We start from the raw sequence: 20,586 nt of genomic DNA on the forward strand, positions 1-20,586 counted from the left end.
GGCTAAAGGGCAAAGGCCAAAGGGACAGTCGTTTGTTTCTTCAGGAGACGGAGTTGATTGGAAGAGCAGGGCTTCTTATTTTTCATGTCGTTCTGTCCCACCGGTCTGTTTAGCAACACAAGAACAGTTTGGGATGACAAAGATGGTAGAACGTGAAATTGGAGACGAAAGTCTGTGTGGGTTGAAAACTGCTGTTGCAATTGATTTATTCAAATTGTCTGGGTTGTTGCAGAGCAAGTTTCCCCTAAACTTGTGGAGAGCAGATGGAAAAAGGAAAATAGTTTATCTTTCAACAAGAGAAATGATGGCCCTGCTAAATTTAGACTCTTTGGCTTTAACTTGCAACATCTGGGAAAATACTCAAATCTGTTAATCATCTAGTTTGTAACCACCTAGAAGAAGAACCCAAGGTCCAGGATAGCCCTCTACATGGTATTAGTAAGAGCAAATATTAGTGATTCCATTTCCTTTAATAAAAGATTAAAAGTCTTGTCAAGGAGAGGGAAGCAACATATATTGTCTCTGGATTCCAGCGAGGCTTTTTATTCTCGTGAAGGGCTTGCTAACAGGCTAGGAAGCCCTGGACTAGGAAGAACTGAACTGCTGTTGGGGGAGTGTCCGAATGGGCTTCCGGGTGCAGGTGCCCAAATCGGGTCAGTACAGTGGCTCAGCACCAAGGCAGAGGGACATAGCGTGGGGTGCCCTTCCAGTCAGAGGTTCTGTCATTGCTGTGTGAGAGAGCCTGGCTTGTGGCAATCTGTAATATGGAAGGATTATTTTGCTCTTTGAAAAGATTCACTGCCATTCCCTTTCAAGAGCTATCACCCTAGAGAATTTTAGTGATTTGTTGATTGACAAATATCCGATTTTCATAGTTTTTAAGGGGTACTTCTCTTGTGGAAAGTTAGATGCAGCTGCCCTAAATATGTCTTTTGGTTACCTTGGATGGGGATAGGAATAGCATGTTCATTAAATTTACACGTTATACAAATCTAACAAGGTCATTTGTATTTTGGGAAAAGATCACAGAGGCAGAGCAGACGTTTGCAGAAAGGGCTCCAGCGCCACTCCCACATGCCCTTCAAGGACGGTTGATCTGCTTTTATCTCTTTTACTTGTTTTTCCTTCCTGGCAAGATTTCAATGGAGAAAAGGGTTCTTCGATTTTAAAAAATAAAAATAAATAAAAATCAACGAATCAGAGAGATGGTCTGGCCAAAACGGGCTGAAGTCCAGGAAGGACAAGTATGAGGATGCTGAGATTTAGGGGAGCCACTGAGGGACACCCCCATCTTTCCCTTCTCCATTGAAACCAATGGAGAAATAAGACACAGGAGCCAGCCGGAGTTCTACATAACAGCTTTATTCCTGATAAAAGCTAGACTGGAGCTTGTAGCCTAGATGTGTGTTCACAAAAAGCTTCCAAACAGTTCACACGTTGACAGACCTCCCCTATAGGTGTAGGGCCAGAGTCTACCCCTTAAGCACCATATGTCAAAGAACATACCAGAAAATTAGAAAGAGCTTCAGCAACAGGCCTAGAGGGAGCATGCCAGTTTCTTGTTGCCAAACCCACTAGTCAGATAAAAAGATGCGAATAAGTGTGCAGAGGGTAGTAGAAAATATTTCTTTTAGGCTTTGCCCTTCTGAGGAAGGAGGTCCAAATTCTCTCCTTTCTGTGGTGATTTGAGTGGGGAGTAAATGGCTAGTGGCTAGTCAGTAGAGCTGGGACAAGAACCCAAGTCGTCGATAGACTGAAAGGCCCATACTTTTTCTGTTGGTATTCAAAGACGTTTCCAGTTGACTATACAAATTGAAACCAGACCTGAATGAACATATTTATTAAGACATGAGGTGTTTTCCTTCTGTAAATCAGAGTTATATAAAGGATTGGTACGAGGTATGGAATTACAGGATATGAAAATTGGAAGGGACCTTTGAGTTGGTTTTTCAGCATTTTCATTGCTTAGATGAGGAAACAGCCCCAGTAAGGGGACCACAACTTACTCGAGACCACTTGCTTTGCTACTTAGTTACAGCCAGGGATAGACCAGGCTCTTCCAAGTCCTAATTCAATGTTCCCCTCACTCAACTGCTTTGCAGTTAGACATCAGGGAAAGTAGGCTTAAATTAAATGAAATGGGGGCATTCCATTCAGCTTATGAACTTTTCAGCTAATATAGCAAGACGTGTCTCTGAGATGAATATGTGGAATAGGCAGAAGAATCTCTCGCAGAGTGGTTTAAATTGGTGGGCTCTAAAACCAAGCTACCTGGGTTCAAATCCTGGCTGTGTCATTTACTAGTTGTTTGACCCGGGCAAGTTGCTTATCCTCTCTGAGCCTCAGTGTGCTCATCTGTAAAATGGAAGTAATAATAGCACCTACTTCATGGGATGGTCATGAGGCTCAGGTGAGAAGGATACGTATAAAACGCTCTGCTTAGCGTAAGTGAGATCCTGACACATAGGCACTAATAAATATTACCCATGATTATTATTGATCATCATCATCATCATCATCATCATCATCATCGTTTTACTTCTGGAAGATTTTTAAAACTTGACCTGTGAAGACAATAAACTCTTAGTTTAGAATTTCACCCATTCTCGGTTACTTCTTTGTCCTAAACCTCTATTCTTCAGGTCGCCCAGGCTAGAAGTTTCGTAATCATCTTTTACTCTCTCTCCTTTAGGCCCATTGTCTGTCTGTCACCAAGTCCTGTCTTGTTTGTTTAAAACGTTTCTCGATTAACCCCTTCTTCTGCATTCCAATCCTAATTCAGGCCCTGATTTCCTCGGCCCTGGATTACTATTCAAGCACCCTAGCTTCTTTTTCCTGACAACAGTTTCTCCTTCTCTAGTCTATCCTATATGTCACTGCCAGACTGACCCCCCTGAGACAGTGCTTTGATCCTGTTTGCCCTGCCTTAGAATGGGTAATGAGTCTGTTGTCTGCCAGGCTCTCCTGCCTGACAGTCAGGTCCCTCTCCAGCATCTCTGTCCAATGGATCTATAATGCCAGCCATATGCAACATTTAACATTTGCTAGTAGCCACATTAAAAAGTAAAAAGAAACAGATGAAACTTTTAGTGATATATTTTGTTTCACTGAAAGTATCCAAAACATTATTTCAACAATGTAATCAATATAAAAATAAATGAGATTTTTTTTTTTTTGGTTCCAAGTCCTCAGAATCCCATGTGTATTTTACACTTAGACCATATCTCAAGTCACACTAGCCATGTTCCAAGTGCTCAGTAGTCACATGTGACTAAGGATTACTGTATTAGTACCACTCCAGAGTGTGGCTCGCAACCACTGTCACCCCCACAAACAAGACATACTAAGTCTTACTTCTTCCTGGTTTGTTAAAACAAAATAGGCTTGGTAATCCCAGGCCTATTTGATAGGGTTTGATCCCTTAAGCAAATGTGAAGTGTGCCAGTGCTTTGTAAGCTGTCGAGCTCCATTAGAACGTATGAGGGGGCCAGCCCCGTGGCCAAGTGGTTAGGTTCGCGCTCCGTTTAGGTGGCGCAGGGTTTTGCCGGTTCGGATCCTGGGCATGGACATGGCACCGCTCGTCAGGCCACGTTGAGGTGGCGTCCCACATGCCACAGCTAGAAGGACCCACAACTGAAAATACACAACCGTGTACCAGGGGGCTTTCGGGAGAAAAAGGAAAAATAAAATCTTAAAATAAAAAGAACGTATGGGAGTTGTTACCAGGAGTAAAGATTGTCCTGAGACAAGAGTAGGATATCTTTGGAGTAATTTGAAAGAAAAGGCTGTATTAAAAATGCAAATGGGCTGTCCTGAATTCATTTATGAAAAAATCAACTCCAGGCAACGAATGAAGAATGTAATTATCTTTTTGGAAGAAAGTTGTCGTAAGAATAAGTTTCTCTAAATATTGCAATTAATCTGTAGGCCTTTTTTTCTCTTCAGCATTCTGAGGAATGGATTTAGGGCCATTTAGCTCCTCTCTTGAAGGAGCTAGACTGCGCCCAGGCAGGTTATTGCTTTGGGTCGTCATTGTAGTCCATATACTTTGTAGTGCTGAGGTAGGAGTAGCATTCACATTTCTCGTCTCATCCAATTTACTGCAAAGAATTGGAATTGACCTAAAAACAGAATGCCAGTGACTCAGGTGCAGAAACGATTTGTAAAATGCTCTCAATCCACATTAGAAAGGAAATTTTAAAGAGCAATTATTCTGACAGATAGATTAGTAAGACTACTGCCAATCAGGACACATTATTTCCAATATTGATGAATTCTAGGGAGTTTGCTGAAGTGGTACCCAAGTCTTGTCCCAGCCCTTTACCAAATCAAGTAGTCCACTAATTTTTCTTTAGTCATGGCTTGAACTATCCTGTGGCTCTCAGGAGTTCAACGTTTGCTGTAGATGGAACTCTTAAGTTTATAGCTTAGAAGTAAGATTGCTAAATGAACTAGCTCTGAAAAAAAAAGTCAACTTTGTAAAGTGGCTTCCGGGTGAAGGACCCATTCATAGGTTTGCCCAGGCCAGAATCGTCAGCCCAATGTGTGACCCTTTCTCCCTCACCCATCCCTCTCATTAGCTGCTAAATCCTTGACTCCACCCCTGAAATACTTCTTTAATCTGCAGCCTCCTCTCCATCCCCACTGCCCTTGCTGAGGCTTGCATCACTTGTCTCATAAGCTGGTGCAGCAGTCTCCAAACCAGTTTCCCTGCCTCAAGCTTCAGCCTCCCCTCCACCCCACAATTTATTCTCCGACTCCCAGCAGCATGATCTTGCTAAAGTACAGATCTGATCATGCCACTCCCCTAATTAAAAACCTCAAGTTATTCTCAGGGCCAACAGATAAAATTCAAAATACTGACCATAATGTACGAGGCACTTTACAGTCAGAGCCCAACTTATCAGCCTTGCCTCCTGCCGTGTACCCAGAGCAATGATAATCAAATTACTTGCGGTTCCCCCGGAAGCCTATCCTTTTATGAACTCTCTGTTCTCTTCCCTTGGCCTGCCTCCTCCACTCCTCACATCAGAGTTGGGGAGCCCCATGGTCTTCTCTTCCTGCCGTTAGTGTTCCTCAATTGCCCCGTCTTCTGTAAGAAGCCTTCCCTGACTCTCTGGTCATTTGTTTTTTTCAGTGTCCATAACTGCATTCCTTAGTCCTTTGTGGCAGGACCTCCTCAAGGGCTCGTTTCTCTCTATGTCGCTCGAATGGAGCATTCTGCCCAACATCCATAGTTGGTCCATAAAAGTTTGTTGAATAAAGAATTGACGCTATCCCTCCCAAGTGTACACCTTTCTCTTCTACCCCAAAGAAGAAAGCTAATTTTTGATTTCAGTGTGATTTGTAATCACCTGCTGATATTTCTAGGTGTTTGGTGAGAACAATTTAAATTACAATCCTTCCTTTTAACTAAAGTTTAGTTTGTCTAGTCTAGGTAAGATTTTCCTTGGACCACAAAGAATTATTCTCATGCCCTACTTTCTCCAAGTACTAAAAGTCGTGTATATACAATCTGACCACAGGAACACATGGAAAGATTTTACCTTTAGATACTTTGACCTATAGGATATGTCAGGAATTTTTTTTTTAAAAAAAAAAACTAAGCACATCTTTAATTTCACAGAGTCCCAGACTGTTGGACTGGAATGGATCTTAACCAGGACCACCTTCACCTTGTATGGTTATGCAGGTTGTGTACTGTTCAAACTTAGGGCACGCCGTTCTCATGGATTACAATGTGAATGACTCTCCTCCAGGCTTGTATCATGCACAGCCTTATACAGTATCTCTCTTTATCGAATCATTTTCAGATAATGAAATTTAGGTCCTAAGAGCCAACAGGTTTGCTCAAGGTCACGTAGATATTTCACGGTGGGGCGCAGGCAATGATCTGCCCCTTTTCAGCCTCTCAGTCATTCTGATGCAGACTGCTTCAGGAGACTATGAAACTAGAAAAGATAATTTTTAGTTGTATGGATAATAGACAATACGCCTTCAGCTAAACGTGAAGTGTAAATCATGTAGTTGATCTCTGTATTATTTGCTCTTGCTTCCCACCTCCAGCTTACTGGCCCGGCTAGCATGACTTCAGCATTCAGTGTATCACACTGCTGCCCTCAGGGCTACCAAGACTCAAGTGGTTGTCCCACGGAGTCGCCAAGCTCTGCTGTCTGCTCTCTCCCGTGCTGGCCTACTCCATGACCTGCTGTTATCTGCCGTCTTCTTCTTTTGGCTTCTCTTCTTGGCAACTTGTGCTGCTTTGTTTTTAGAGCCATCACTGAATAGTCAACGTGATCCTTTCCTTCTAGTCTACAAACCATTCAATCACAGCATGTGGGCTGTTGACCTTGAGTTTTTGGCTCTTTGCTGCTGATCACAGCTGCTGGGGGTGCCTAGGGGATGCTGCTTCTTTGCCAAAACTTTCTGGTTTCTTTTCCTTCTCCCTTGTTCTAGATTTGGGGCTTTCTGAATGCTTGACGATGCCAGAAGGGTTGTCTCCAAATAGTTGTGGCTCTATTCCTGTAATTCCCCCTTTGCTCTTGTTTAAAGTGAAAATGTTGTTTGGAAAGAAGAATCTTGGTTAGAAAAGTTCATGTAGATTAGACACTCAATATCTAATTGTCTCTATAAAGACAATGCATTTAAATAATTACTCCTTCCTCTCCCACTTACTCCAGCTCATCATCCGTATCAAACTCAGGTAAATATTGAGGTGTTTTCGTAGATTTGATTGAGTCTGAATAGAAAACTGGACTTCTTGAGCCAAAACCCTCTGACCATAACGGATGATTGCATTGTTTGTATCTTTGCTCTTGATCAGTAATGCTGATCTTTCTGCAACTGATTGCTTGCTTTAGTTCCACTTGATCAGTCAAGGTATAGAATAGAATTAGATTAAGGAGCTATTAATTTGTTAGAGGTTTGATACTTGCTGTTTAGTGGTTGTTTGTACTTTATATATTGTTCATTGTATAATCGGGAATTTCTTTGTAAATGTTTGGTTTTCAGGCTGGTTGGAAGGAAAATCACGCAACATTCATGAGTGAACTAAAAAATCTTCAGGCTTCTGGACTGACTACTCTTGGTCAGGCTCTAAGATCCTCATTTGATTTATTAAATCTCAATAGATTAATATCTGGAATAGACAATTATGGACAGGTAAAAAAATTTTTGAGTGAGTACAGCTAATTTCTTTTGGTGACTTGGGGTAAGAATTTAAATTTGGGCATGGTTACCAAGTTTTCTGCTACTTTTCATAACTTCCAAAAGGAGGTCCATATATCTTTTAAACACATACTTTAAAACAGTCCCTCTTTTGGGGGGGCTTGTATGTGGCTTGATCATAAAATAGTTAAAATTGCCTACTGATCAGATCGTCAGATATCTGAGAATGGGATGAATGCATTGCAGAGAAATATTGGAACAAGACAATTGAACAGAAACTTTGTGTCCTTAACTCCCTTGTCCCTCCCAATTCAATGAAAAAGCTCTAGAATAAGAGGAAGGCAGAATAGCATTTGCTGCTGCTACTGTTGTCCTTTCCTACTGTAAAAACTCTGCTCACAGTAACTAGAGTCACTCTCCAGGTTGCAGAGCATACGTCACTAATGTCCCCCCCCCCACCCCATGGCAGGATTGTGACTCAGGTGAATGGATTGAGGGGTGTGGATGATGCTGCCATTACAACCTCTTTAATATCTTTTGTGGTTACTTGGAAAGCAGAGGGAGAGGGGTATTCAGATGTTATAGTTTGGGTAGTTCCTGAATTATAAAAATTCTTCAGTTTATTCTGAATGTTACCTTTTCAGGGATTGTTATTTTGATACCTACCCACTTCAGTCCCTAATCTTTTCCTTCTCATTTATCCAGGCAAATTTTATCACACATTTGAGAGATCACTGGCAAGACAAATGTAAAAGTGTAAATACAATTTTATTACTTTGCATGGCTCTAATACTTTTTAAATGTATTTTAGGGGAGAAATCCATTTTTTTTAGAACCATCTATTTTAATTACCATCACAGATGGAAACAAGTTAACAAGTACTGCTGGTATTCAAGAAGAGGTGAGATTTCATTTTTTTAACTTTCGTTTAAATGGCAGAGAACATGCAGCTATTTCTGTGGGAGGCATAAATTTCCAGTTACGAATAAATTTGATCAAACCTTCCATCTTGGTAATCCTTGAAAGATTGCTTCATTTTCTTGAGTACATGAAAGAAAAGTGAACCCTTTAACTCTTTAACTTTCTTCAGTTTGGTACGGGTTGTTATGATGAAACTTTTCGAATTTTGCCTCATCAGCTTCATCTGCCTTTGAATTCTCCTCTGCCTGGAAGTGAACTAACCAAAGAACCTTTTCGTTGGGATCAAAGGTTATTTGCCCTGGTGTTGCGTTTGCCTGGATTGGCTTCTACTGAACCAGAGCAGCTAGGGAGCGTACCCACTGACGAATCTGCCATCACACAGATGTGTGAAGTCACAGGAGGTACTGGCAATATTTAATATTTCTAAAAGAAGAATTCAGGGCAGCAGAGTATAGTTTTTCTTAAATGCCATATCCAGTCTTCACATATTTTTCTTCGGAATCTTTTAACTCTGCTGCTTAAGCTCACCATTAGTGTGATATTTCCTGCCAATGTAGTTATGATTATTTCACGTTGCATTTTAGGATTTCAAATGCTTGTATTGTTAAATAGTATTTTATTTGTTCAGACGTGTCCTATTTGTTGTTCCTTCTGCTATAGGTCGCTCCTACTGTGTTAGAACACAAAGAATGTTGAATCAATGTTTAGAATCTCTAGTTCAAAAAGTTCAGAGTGGTGTAGTTATTAACTTTGAAAAAACAGGACCAGATCCACTTCCTATCGGAGAAGGTACAGTAGATAACTTTTTCTACCCTAAAGTGTTATAAAGGACAATGGTCTGAGATTGGGAAGATGTTAAACTAATCATAATAGACACAGTCTTCACTATCTACATTCATTCAAGCCGTTACAAGATCCACTCAAACTACCATTCATTCATTGCCTATGTATCGGTGTCAGGTAGCCAGATTCTGGTGACTTTAATTCAGTGTCAAATCTTCCTGAGAAAATTCTTCCTTTACCCCACCCGTTTCACATTACCTAGTCCGAGTCTTGGGATGACACTGAATTATTCACCTCTCTGTTCACGAAATATCTGGAGATTCACTACAGAGTGCCGCTTAACTCGTAAGCTGGGTTTGATCTTGTGAGCGCCAAATGTGCCACGCTGTCTTTATGAGACCTGTGTTTGTTAGCACACATCAGCAAGAGACTGAATGTTTACCCAGGAACTGTTACTATTCTATAAGATCCTACTCCAGTATTTTCCTGGCCACTTTTGAACTGCAGAACCTTTTCTCTTCAGATGAGATTTTAAAGAAAGTTCAACGTCTCAAAATAGATGAAAGCCGAGCTACTTTTGTCTAGGGGAAGGGACTTCTCCCTCGAATCATACCTGCATGGCAAGGCTTACTCCGAGCACTGTTAGGCTGTTGCTTCTCCTCATTCCTGCCAGTTCACACACATACATACATGTGTGACCTAGACTCCATCATTACCATGGTGCTTGTCTGGTCTGATCCACGCATTTTAATTGCCGGGGCCACTGCCAGTGGTAGCTGCCTGGAGAAGCAAAGGGAACAAATGCACAGGGGCTAAAAGACACACATTTTTGCCTAAAGCAGTGGGTCCTGTGCTTCCTGACCTTTTTACTCTTTAGTTCCCAGAATCCTTTGAGAAGCTGTTGGAAAAATAGAGAGCCCTCTCCCTAGTAAAATAGACATAGACCACACACACACAATTTTTATTTAATTTCAGGAGTTTCTTGGACTCCAGTTTAAGAACACCACCATAGAAGGCTGAAGCTTCACAGTTTAAGTTAATTAAATTCATCATAAAGGAAGGACATGTTATACTATGAACGATTGACTGCTCCATCCGTAATTTTGTATTCATTAATGTGAACTGGGACCTTTCATACTGAAAACCTATTGGACTTGATGTCATGTAAATAACTCAGGTTTTCTTTCTAGCTCCACTTCCCCTTTGTCCAGAGCTCTTTGAGATTCTGATGAAAGCTAAGAACTCTCTCCTCAGAGAAATGCGCATCCCCAGAATTGTGAGCTCAACTTCAAGGGGGTCTCTTGGTCCCTTGAAGCCGTTACATGTCCTTCCTAGAGCTCCATGGAGCCCAGTAAATCTCCTGGTCTAAAGTAATTACTTGTTTAAAGTAATGCCTAAATAAGTAAATCAAACGACCTGTCATTTAAGAAAAATGAGATTCAAATCATTAAAACATCTTTTACAAATGTAATTTAGACTAATGAATCGTTGCACTAAAGGTTGTGTAACTCTGCCTTGCCCTGTTTTGGAGGCAAATGAAATATTCTAGTTTAAATAATTAAAATGCATTCAGGATACATTATTCAGCATTATACCATGCCCAGTTTCCATGGAATTTGAAGGGTGGATGGGGAAACTATAATGAATTAGTCCTCAATAAACTAGATGCATTTGCTTTGTGTTCTGTCCCCCAACTATATACACAGATTGTATTGTCAGCATTCCTTCTATCTTTGAGGGAATTTGGATAGTTTTTATTTTGCCTTTGTGGTCATTGAGCCTCACTGTTTTATAGTTAAGAATACTTTTTTCATCTAATTGGGAATAGAAAGAAAATCAATGGAATTTATGACCTCTTTTGTCAGATTCCAAAAATGTAAAACTATACCAGGGAATGAACGATTTCATTTGCCTAATTTGGAAAAATAACTGTAGTGGTTTGCTGTGTTCAATTTATGTGTCCAAATCTCAGAAAATATAACACTAATTTTGCAGTAGTTTTCCATATAACTGCACATTTTGGTTGTAGTGAGGGAAGAGAGGGGTGGGATTTTGGGTTACTCATGGAGTAGATGAAAGAGTTGCCGCAGAGAACATTCAGAAATTTTAGTAGCATTGCTTTTTTCCTTCCATTTTTCATGAATCACTGTTTTGGTTTGGTTTTATACTTTGCTTTGAGCTGAAAAATTTGCACAAGAGGATCAGCTGTAAAAAGAAATTCATGCCTCCGTCTGTCTTTTGTTTCATTTTTAGATGGATTTATGGATTCATCTAGGACAAGCAGTTCATTTGCCGCTCAACCATGGCATAGTTGTCATAAGCTCATTTATGTACGACCTAACTCTAAAACTGGTGTACCTGTTGGACATTGGCCAATTCCAGAATCTTTTTGGCCAGATCAGAATTTACCTTCACTAGTAAGTGTCATAAAACAAAAAGGTAAACATCATCCTGGATTTTCAATTTGCTGATTGCAGTGAACCTTGTAAAATAGATTTGAGGCTTCTAGGCTATACCTTCTGTCTCTTGCTGGGAATCTAGATTGTACCTAAAAGCAAGAGAGGACTTCCTTTCTTTTCTGGCATTCTTTCTTCCAGTTGCCTTTGCCACTTGAACTGCCCTCTTTGGATGTTAAAGCATTGTTATTTTTGATGCTGTTGCAATCTATGACTTGGTTTTTGTTTCAGAGCAGCTGACTTGATTTACATAGTAAACACAATGTCTAAAAAGTGCTGACATTGATTTTCATGTACATCCTCAGGAAATTAGAACTTAGGTGGCACCTTGTATATGTTCTGGAAACATATTCAAAACAGAGATCGTTCTACTTCCTTTTCGGGAGTCATTAGACACCTAGTGGAACTTTGTGGACCCACTTTTCATCTTTTTGTATCAGTGGACTTGTGTTCCTTGGCAATGCACCTTTCAATCATGGGTAATTAAAGCAATATTTAAAAAATGATCTCTAAGCAAGGACTTGTCTCTTTGTTTACTGCATTTGGTAGAAGAGGTTTTGCTGTTGTAGTTGCTCCTAGGACCAGATGAATTGACATTTTGCGGGGGGAGGGGTGGTGTCTAGTAAAAAGGGAAACCATGTGAAACCCACTCTCACTTTCATCTTCCTCCCTCCCCACAGCCAATAGAAAAAGGCCAGAGTAATCCTTCTTGTGCGGGGCGTGGAGGCACAGAAAGGTCACTACTCCTCCAGTTTAGTGCCTTTCTGGTTCAGCTAATCTATATTCTGTCTGTTTTAGAAATTTCTGACATGAACCGTGTTTTCTCCTGGATTACTGTTTTTAGGCTTTTGCATTTTTTCAGGAGTAGCCCTGAAAGGCCTGAATGTCCAGCTGAAGAGCCATTCTGGCCCCTGCTATGGGGGAGACTGAATTTCCTCCTCCTTCCCTCTGGGCTCCAAGGTGGCACGCTTGCTGAATCTCAGTGCCCAGTTGCCCTCAGCCCCTTCAGCCCCCAGAGGGAATGTTTTAGTTCCGAGTTTACTTCATCATTGCTAGTGATGGGGCTTCGCTCATGTCTTCATCACTTTTTTATAGGTTTAACGCTAATGAGCCAGAAATATTTCTGAAGCTTAATTAAAATTAAAATCAGGAAAAGCTGCAATAAAAGACATTCCAAGTGACTCACACATAGCTCATGTTCCCATTCCTCCAGCTTTAAAAGCACATTTGAGGACTATTTTTCTCAGCTTCTAAAACATCGTGTAGGTTTGTAAATTATGAAAGCAAATGAGCATGTTTTTCCCTATTATACAGGGAACGGAGATGTTTTGTCATATTCATATCAGCCTTAGGGAGCTCTCCTCGAGAAAAGGTGGAGCCACGTCTCCCCCTTGTCCCTGAGACTTGTCCCATCTCCTTATCTCACCATATTACCCTTGCTGCCACCATTTCTCTCTGGCGCTCTCCATTCCCACAACCTAAACCTGTTAGTAAAATGGCTGCTCCATCAATCTGCTCTGGTACCGCAGGCACACAGGCCTTTGCAGCCCAGCCAAAAGCATCCCCAGCTCTAGCTGTTCAAGGCAAGCATGTGGGTGTGAGAAATGCTGTGAAAATTCAACTGGAAAAAAAACGAAAGTAGGCCCTGGAGCTGTGATTGGCTCATTTTCGCTCTCTCTTGCCCTTTCCATGCCTTTACAACTTTTTATCTTGCTTGTTAGTGGCTCTAGCTCTGTCATGACCTCATTGGAAAGCTTCACGGATTTCTTCTTCCCTAGCAGTGTCCGGACTATCTGTAACCTCATGGTACAAAGGGGAAAAGAGCAGGTAATGCTTGGAGGTTGCAAAGTGGATCTGAAATTCAGAGTTCATCCTGCGGATCATAACCACTTCTTAAACATATTCAAAGCAGTTTTACTTTTCACTTCACTGAAATTGTAGTTATGAGTGTTAGAATTTACCTTTCCTCTTCCCAGTGCCGAGTAGATGGCAGAGATAAAGAACTTGAGTGCCCTTGCCCCATGGAAGCCATTGGTGGTGCCTAGAGATCAGAAGCCTTCTTTCTCAAAACACTAGTCTGTATCTCAGTGATGGTTTAACAGGAATGAGAGCTCACTTGATAACAGACCATGTTTTCCCTTCTTGTTTTTTAGCCTCCACGAACATCTCATCCTATTGTGAGGTTCTCCTGTGTAGATTGTGAGCCAATGGTAATAGACAAACTTCCCTTTGACAAATATGAACTTGAACCTTCACCCTTAACTCAGTACATCCTGGAACGAAAGTCTCCACATACCTGCTGGCAGGTACTTATCCTTACCTGGTAACCAAATGTCTGTAACCACTCTGGGATCTGGGAATTGTTTTAAGAAGTTTCAAAGCTTAATCTGGGAATAACTAGGCTGAGTCTGTTAATAATGTTTCTCACAAATGCTATTAAATAAGCAATGGGGCCAAGCAAATCATTTCAGACTGATATGAATCCTTAGCCTCCTGTGCAATGCCGTTTAAGTCAGTGGAATCTGATGAAACCTGTGTATCTGAGGGTTTGGAGGACTCCTCTGAAGGCTGTCCAGGGACCCCAGCTTAAGAACCCCTAACCTAAAGGATGTAACTCTATTCAGCTATGGCTCTGCAACTGAAGCAAGGTTCTCAGCCCGTAGTGTGAACTTGACAGATTAGAAGTACAAGAGATTTTCGACAAAAAAACATAATCCCTAAAAGTACTTTGTGTCTTCGTGTAATGTGATCCAACCCTTCTTCTTGTAGTACAAACCACATTTGGGTGTGGAGTGGGGATTTTACTTGGATGAGGCAAATGCACACACGCTGGCTGTTCCAAGTGTTAGACTTCAGCCAGAGGGCTTGCTGATTTGTTAGCAGACTCACCTTTGGATTTCAGTTTGTAAAAATCCAGACATGGCAGTCACAGCATTTTTATTTGGATATAATAAGGAAGTCCTATACGTTAAGGATGTTTGTTCTATTTCTAAACCATAGCGCCATATAGCAATCAATAGTGGTTAGGTTCTATTTACACAAGGAACGCTTTCAGACTGCCATCTGTTTCATCCCCAAATGTGAGACTGTTGCTACTAGTTGTCTTTAAGCTCCTTGAATTCTCCTACGATGCTAAAACTGGGTAGGAAAAAAGGAACAGACTTAAGGCAAGGATGTAAAAGTGAAAGAAATAGAACAGTCTCAGAAATAGAATATCAAACGAAAGAAGGCAGACATAAAAGATCACATACTGTATGATTCTACTTTATATACATTCAAAAAGAGGTAAAAATGACTGACTTTGTTAGAAGTCAGGCTAGTGGCTTCTCTCGGGTGTGTAGAGTAGTGACCGGAAAAGGACATGAGGGAGTCTCTGGTCATGTTCTCTTTCTTGATTTGGGTGCTGACGATACATGCGCTCTCACTTTGTGAACAGTCGTTGAGCTATACACTTATAATTCATGCACTTCTTTGAATGTATATTTATATTTTAATAAAATACACCAAAATGTACTAGAAATGTAGAGATATGGATCATAGAATGCTAACTTAAAATCAAGATAGGAGGATTGAATTTATGGGTTGAAAAAAATTTGCAATAAAAGCAAATAAAATTACAAATTATGCTTTTCCCTTAAAATAAACCATCTTTTCTATATGGCACATTCCTTGTAAATCTTCTCCAAAGAAACTTAAGAAATTCTGTCTTTGCTCCCTGCACCATCCCTCAGACGTGCCATATGGCTTCCTCCTCTACCTTATGTTACTTTGGTTTAGAGTAGTTTTAATACGATAAATTAGTGGGAGTGAAAAAGAATAAGATGAGTCAGGAGCCAGGAAATTTGGCAAAATCATAATGGAGACTGGATTCTAACCCTAGCTTGGCCACCAATTATGTGGTCTTGGACCAGACGCTTAACTTTCTCTAGACAAGATGGGCTCTAATGATCCCTTGGAACCCCCAAATTCTGTACAAGGGGCTTATGGGAAGGAAGGAAGAGAAGGAGGGAAGAAAGAGTGAAAAGGAGTGAGAGAGGAACAAAAACCCAGTGCGTTTCCTTTCATGGGAATCATAGGTCTGACTCTTGATGGCTGTTATGTGTTTTTTTTTATCCTTTTTGACGGTTTTTTCCCCTCTTTTATTATATACACTTAGGAAATAGCGGGAAATCCAAAGTGTTTTATTTCAGTTTTCTGTTTCTATGAAGGTTCAAATTAAGACATCAGATCTAGTAGATGAGTCATGTTTTAGCACAACTCATTGTTTTGTGGAGTCATAAATTACGTAGAAAAGATTTATCTTTAGCTATAACTGAATATAGCAAGAATTTAGTGACCTGCTAGATGATACTGCTGGTACCAAGAATTAGCATGGTAGATGGATTCTGTTTCCCTCAGGGTTTGACTTTTGTCTTAAATGATCCTGCTTAAGGACTTTGGAAAAGGCAAAGGTCTAGGTCCGTAGAAGTATGTACTGATGCCCTGATTTGGACCAAGGAGTGAACACGGAACAGAGAGAAAACATGGTAGCTAGAGGACTCCAGCACAGCATATCAAGTGTATGAGACCTGACAAGATAATAGATATCAAATCAGGAATATCAATTCCAATAAGATTAATTAAAACATTAATCGTTTTTTTTTTAAGGTTTTCCTTTTTTCCTTTTTCTCCCCAAAGCCCCCCGGTACATAGTTGTATATTCTTCGTTGTGGGTCCTTCCAGTTGTGGCATGTGGGATGCCGCGTCAGCGTGGCTCGATGAGCGGTGCCATGTCCACGCCCAGAATTCGAACCAATGAAACCCTGTGCCGCCTGCAGCGGAGCGCGCGAACTTAACCACTCGGCCACGGGGCCAGCCCCCTAAAACATTAATCTTTATTGAATGTTTGCTCTTCCAGCATAATTTACAAGAGAAAATGCCTTCCAAATTGAACCAAAGCATCTCCTTGCTGTCTCAAAATAATTAGCACCAGTGCCTGCCTTATCATAGGTTACTTAATAAATATTTATTGGGTGAAAAATGAATAAATGGGGAGGGGAATGGGGCATCAAAGGGAAGTACCCCAAGACTTAATAGTAGCGCGCAGGAGGAGTGTAGCATGGTCTTTTAGATGGGCTGTGTTTTCGTGGGACCATGTTCCGTTTTCCTAAAAGTCCCCGCTCTGGTCACTACTTGTTCTTTTGAGAAGTCAGTTTGTTTTGATGACTGGTATCGCTTAGCCGTATGTCAGCCTTCTTTTCCACATGCTAACCAAGTAAATATTTGGGCGTTGTTGATGTTGCCTGTGGTCTCTGAATGGTTATTGCATAATGCAGTTTCATTTCTGAATAGAATTTATAAAAGAATTGCAATCCGAACGTTCTTATTTAGTATGACGTATTTTGACGTACCCATAGGTTAAAAACACTCTTCCCATTTTTAAATTACATGCAGTTAAATTGCACCATAGATATATCACTGCATAATGTTGCTGCGAGTTTGGCTTTACATACAACCCTTATTGTCGTAACTGCATTTCTTCATGTTCTTCTCAGGTATTTGTTACTAGCAGTGGAAAATACAATGAACTCGGATATCCATTTGGCTATTTAAAAGCCAGTACCACTTTGACTTGTGTCAACCTCTTTGTGATGCCCTACAACTACCCAGTTTTACTCCCTCTTTTAGGTAAGTAAAGCATGTGCCATTTAATCATCTTTAATCATCATTTAATCAAGAAAAATGAAAAATAGATAGCGGACTAATTTTAAATGTAGTCAAAGAGTAATTGATATCAGGATGTATGAAAGCCTAAAAAGGATAGAATTTGCATACTGTTCTCTGTTTTGTTCATTTCCCTCTTGTTATTTTTATGTCAAACAGAAGAGACAACCTCTGGTGTGTGGTCTTATGCTGTTCTTTATGTTGCAGGCTCCGATGCTGTCACCCAGTTTTAAGTGCACTTGGCTTTTTCATAGACTGGTTGAGGCCAAAAAATACCATTAATTGGGATTAAAGCTCCAAGAATCTGGTGGCTTTCTTCAGAATATATGGCTTCTGTCGGGCTATGGGCTTGCATTTATTTTTCCACAAAAGAATATTCAATCCTCTTAGGGGCCAGCCCCGTGGCCGAGTGGTTAAGTTCACGTGCTCCGCTTCATTGGCCCAGGGTTTTGCCGGTTCGGATCCTGGGCGCGGACATGGCACCGCTCATCAGGCCATGCTGAGGCGTCGTCCCACATGCCACAACTAGAAGGACCCACAACTAAAATATACAACTATGTACTGGGGAGCTTTGGAGAGGAAAAGCAGAGGAAAAAAAAGAAGATTGGCAACATTTGTTATCTCAGGTGCCAATCTTTAAAAAAAATGCTCTTGAGGCATCTGTTTTAGGCAGAGTAGCAAGTTAGGAAATAGGTACAAGAGTAAACTCTGTGATAACTGGAGTTGTGGAAGCTGTGGTTTCCATGGCAAAGTTCTAAAAGGAGCAACTCCAGAAGCTGTTACTCAGATATCACTGAAAATGTGTGTGGAGACTTTTTCTCATTTAAAGAGCCACATCTGTTTAGAGAAATACAGTACCACGTGCTATCCTTCTAGTTGTAAAGTTGTGGACAGTTTTATTTGGTGGGATTTTTTTTTTTTTTGTGAAAAGGATCAAATTTTTGCTAAGTTTTAATATAGTCCTTAAGAGCATAAGATTTTTAGTGCTGTAAATGCTATATGTATTAAATGTACTGAAAAAGAAATTCTTTTAAATGTTGCGGGTTAAGAAGGTTAAGAACGGGTCATCATAAATATGTTAGCATGATTATTTGAGATAGCCTATTTATTTTGAAGTCCAATCTAAAAATACCCTCTAAGAGGTGATTGTCACTGATATAAAATATAGGTGATGTCTTTCAGGTGAATAAGACTACCAATAAAAAAGTACTTGTATGTTGTGGATTTATTTACCACTTTTTCTTAAATATACTTTTATGACCTCAGTTTTCACAATGATAAAGTGAAGGTTTAGACTAGATACTCTTTACTTGACTGTTAGTATTCTTTTCCATGTTTTAAGTACTCTTTTTATTTTGAGATAATTGTAGAGTCAAATGCAGGTGTAAGAAATAATAAGAGAGATGACACCAAAAACACAGACAAGAGAAGCAAAAATAAACACATGGTCAAACTTAAAAAACTTTCATGGGGCTGGCCCAGTGGCGCAGTGGTTAAGTTCGCACGTTCAGCTTTAGCAGCCTGGGGTTCGCCGGTTCACATCCCGGGTGCGGACATGGCACCACTGTGTGCATGCCATGCTGTGGTAGGCGTCCCACATAAAAAGTAGAGGAAGATGGGCATGGATGTTAGCTCAGGGCCAGTCTTCCTCAGCAAAAAGAGGAGGATTGGCAGCAGATGTTAGCTCAGGGCTAATCTTCCTCGAAAAAAAAATTACAAAAAAAAAAAAACTTTCGTGCATCAAAGGACACAATCAACAGAATGAAAAGGCAACATATGGAGTGGGGACAATTTGAAAATTATATATCTGATCATTTTGGGGGGGGTCTATTTTCTGTTATTCCGATTGGGTGGTTCCTATTGTTCTAGTTTCCAGCTCACTGATTATTTCCTCTGTCCCCTCCATTCTGCTTTTGAGCCCATCCATTGAGCTGTTTATTTTGGTTATTGTCTTTTTCGGTTTTAAGATTCCCATTTGGTTCTTCTTTCTATCTTCTACTTCTTACTTTCTATTTCTTTGCCGAGCCTTTTTATTTTTTCGTTTGTTTCAAGCCTCTTTGTAATTGCTTGTTGAAACATTTTTTATGATGACTCTTTTTAAATCTTTATTGGATATTTTTAACATCTCTGTCATTTTAGTGTTGGCGTCTCTTGATTGTCTTGTTGAATTTGTTTGGAGAGCATCCTGGTTCTTGGTGTGATGGGTGATTTTCAGTTGAAACCTGTACATTTTCAGTAGTATGTTATGAGTCTCTGGATCTTATTGAAACCTTCTGTTTTAGCTGGCTTCCTCCTACACTCCTCTGGCAGAGATTGCGAGGTACCGCCTCATTAGTGCCAGGAGTGGGTAGAAGTCCAGGTTCCCCACTTGGCCTCTGTTGACACTGAAAGGGAAGGGGCTCCTTGTTACTGCTGTGTGGGGGTGGGAGTTCCGGATCCTGGCTCAAATGGTACCTCCCTGGCTGGGAGAAGTAGGAGTTTTTTGCTACTCTTCCCCACATGGTCTCCACTGACACCATGTGGGTGGAGGGCGGCCTCATCATCGCAGGGCGGTGGAAAAGTTCTATAGAACTATTATGGGCTGAATTCCAGGATCTCACCTTTGGTCTAAACTCAGCCTTCCTTCTAAATTATTATATGACAATGCCCCTTACTAGTGTATCTGGTCTCCCATTAGAAATTGAGATGTATAGCACTTTACCTGAGATGTATAAACTTGACCTTTGCTGATCTTGCAAGTCCTAGAGGTCAGATGTGGACCTGGCATAATGCTTAGGAGGAAGCAGTCAGTTCTTCCTTTGCCTAAGACCTCCTGTGCCTGAGTTGCCACATGCTGCCCATGCCCAGACTCCACAGTACTATGTAAGGTCAAATCCTGGCACTGTCCTGCTGGTCATCTCTTAGTCTGTATCACTCTATCCTTCAAATGCCAAGTTCCTCTTCTTTATGAAATATCTTCTGTCACCTGAGAGGCATGTATGACATTTGTCCCTGGTCCTCCTTAACCTGCTACATGGAGAATCCAACCCTGCCTAGAGCATCACCGTCCCTTTGCAAACATCCCAAATCAGAAACCCCAGAGACATCCTTGATTCTTCCTCCATCCCTAACCGCACACATCCATTTGAAGGCCATCTCATCCTTGACTCAGTTCCCACTCTGCCCTTTGGCTTCAAATATCCATTTCCAGGCTTTTCTATAACCTGTCTTTCAAGGAGCATAGGGCTTTTCACACCCTTTGAGGCTGGAGCTCCTTGTGCCTCTGAATCCCAAATTTGGGTTTTGTGTTGAGGCTCTGAAATAGACACTCTCAACATTTCCACCATTACGCCACTTTCTTGGTTGTGTGGCCTCCATAGTGGTTAAGAGTATGGACTGTAGGGCCTAGCTGCCCTGGTATGAATCGTAGCTCTGCTGTTTGCTAGCTTTGTGACCTTGGATAAGACACTTAACCTCTGTGTGCCTCAGTTATTTCATCTGTAAAGTGGGGATAATGATAGTACCTACCTCCAAGGGATTTAGATGGGATTAAATAATTGATACAGTTAGATTGCAT

At 40.8% G+C, this 20,586-nt stretch overlaps 1 protein-coding gene across 27 annotated transcripts in view; it reads left to right on the plus strand.

Annotated features, from left to right (window-relative positions):
* LOC100057188 (integrator complex subunit 6-like) overlaps positions 1-20,586 on the plus strand; it is a 53,775-nt gene that overhangs the window by 16,349 nt on the left and 16,840 nt on the right. For 17 of the 27 annotated variants that reach the window (XR_002805500.2, XM_070257844.1, XM_070257839.1 and 14 more), the window contains 7 exons: positions 7,012-7,161; positions 7,979-8,068; positions 8,306-8,489; positions 8,749-8,877; positions 11,125-11,288; positions 13,481-13,633; positions 16,862-16,994. Coding sequence is in view for 25 of the 27 variants with exons in the window: in XM_070257844.1 (XP_070113945.1) it covers positions 7,012-7,161; positions 7,979-8,068; positions 8,306-8,489; positions 8,749-8,877; positions 11,125-11,288; positions 13,481-13,633; positions 16,862-16,994 (1,003 nt within the window). In the remaining 2 variants the exon portion in view is untranslated. Of the gene's footprint in view, positions 1-5,626; positions 5,693-7,011; positions 7,162-7,978; positions 8,069-8,305; positions 8,490-8,748; positions 8,878-11,124; positions 11,289-13,480; positions 13,634-16,861; positions 16,995-20,586 lie in introns of those variants that run through there. The other 10 variants (XM_070257850.1, XM_070257854.1, XM_070257845.1 and 7 more) reach the window with 5 other exon arrangements.

Source organism: Equus caballus, chromosome X, assembly GCF_041296265.1.
Source record: "Equus caballus isolate H_3958 breed thoroughbred chromosome X, TB-T2T, whole genome shotgun sequence".
In the NCBI taxonomy this organism is placed as follows: Eukaryota; Metazoa; Chordata; class Mammalia; order Perissodactyla; family Equidae; genus Equus; species Equus caballus.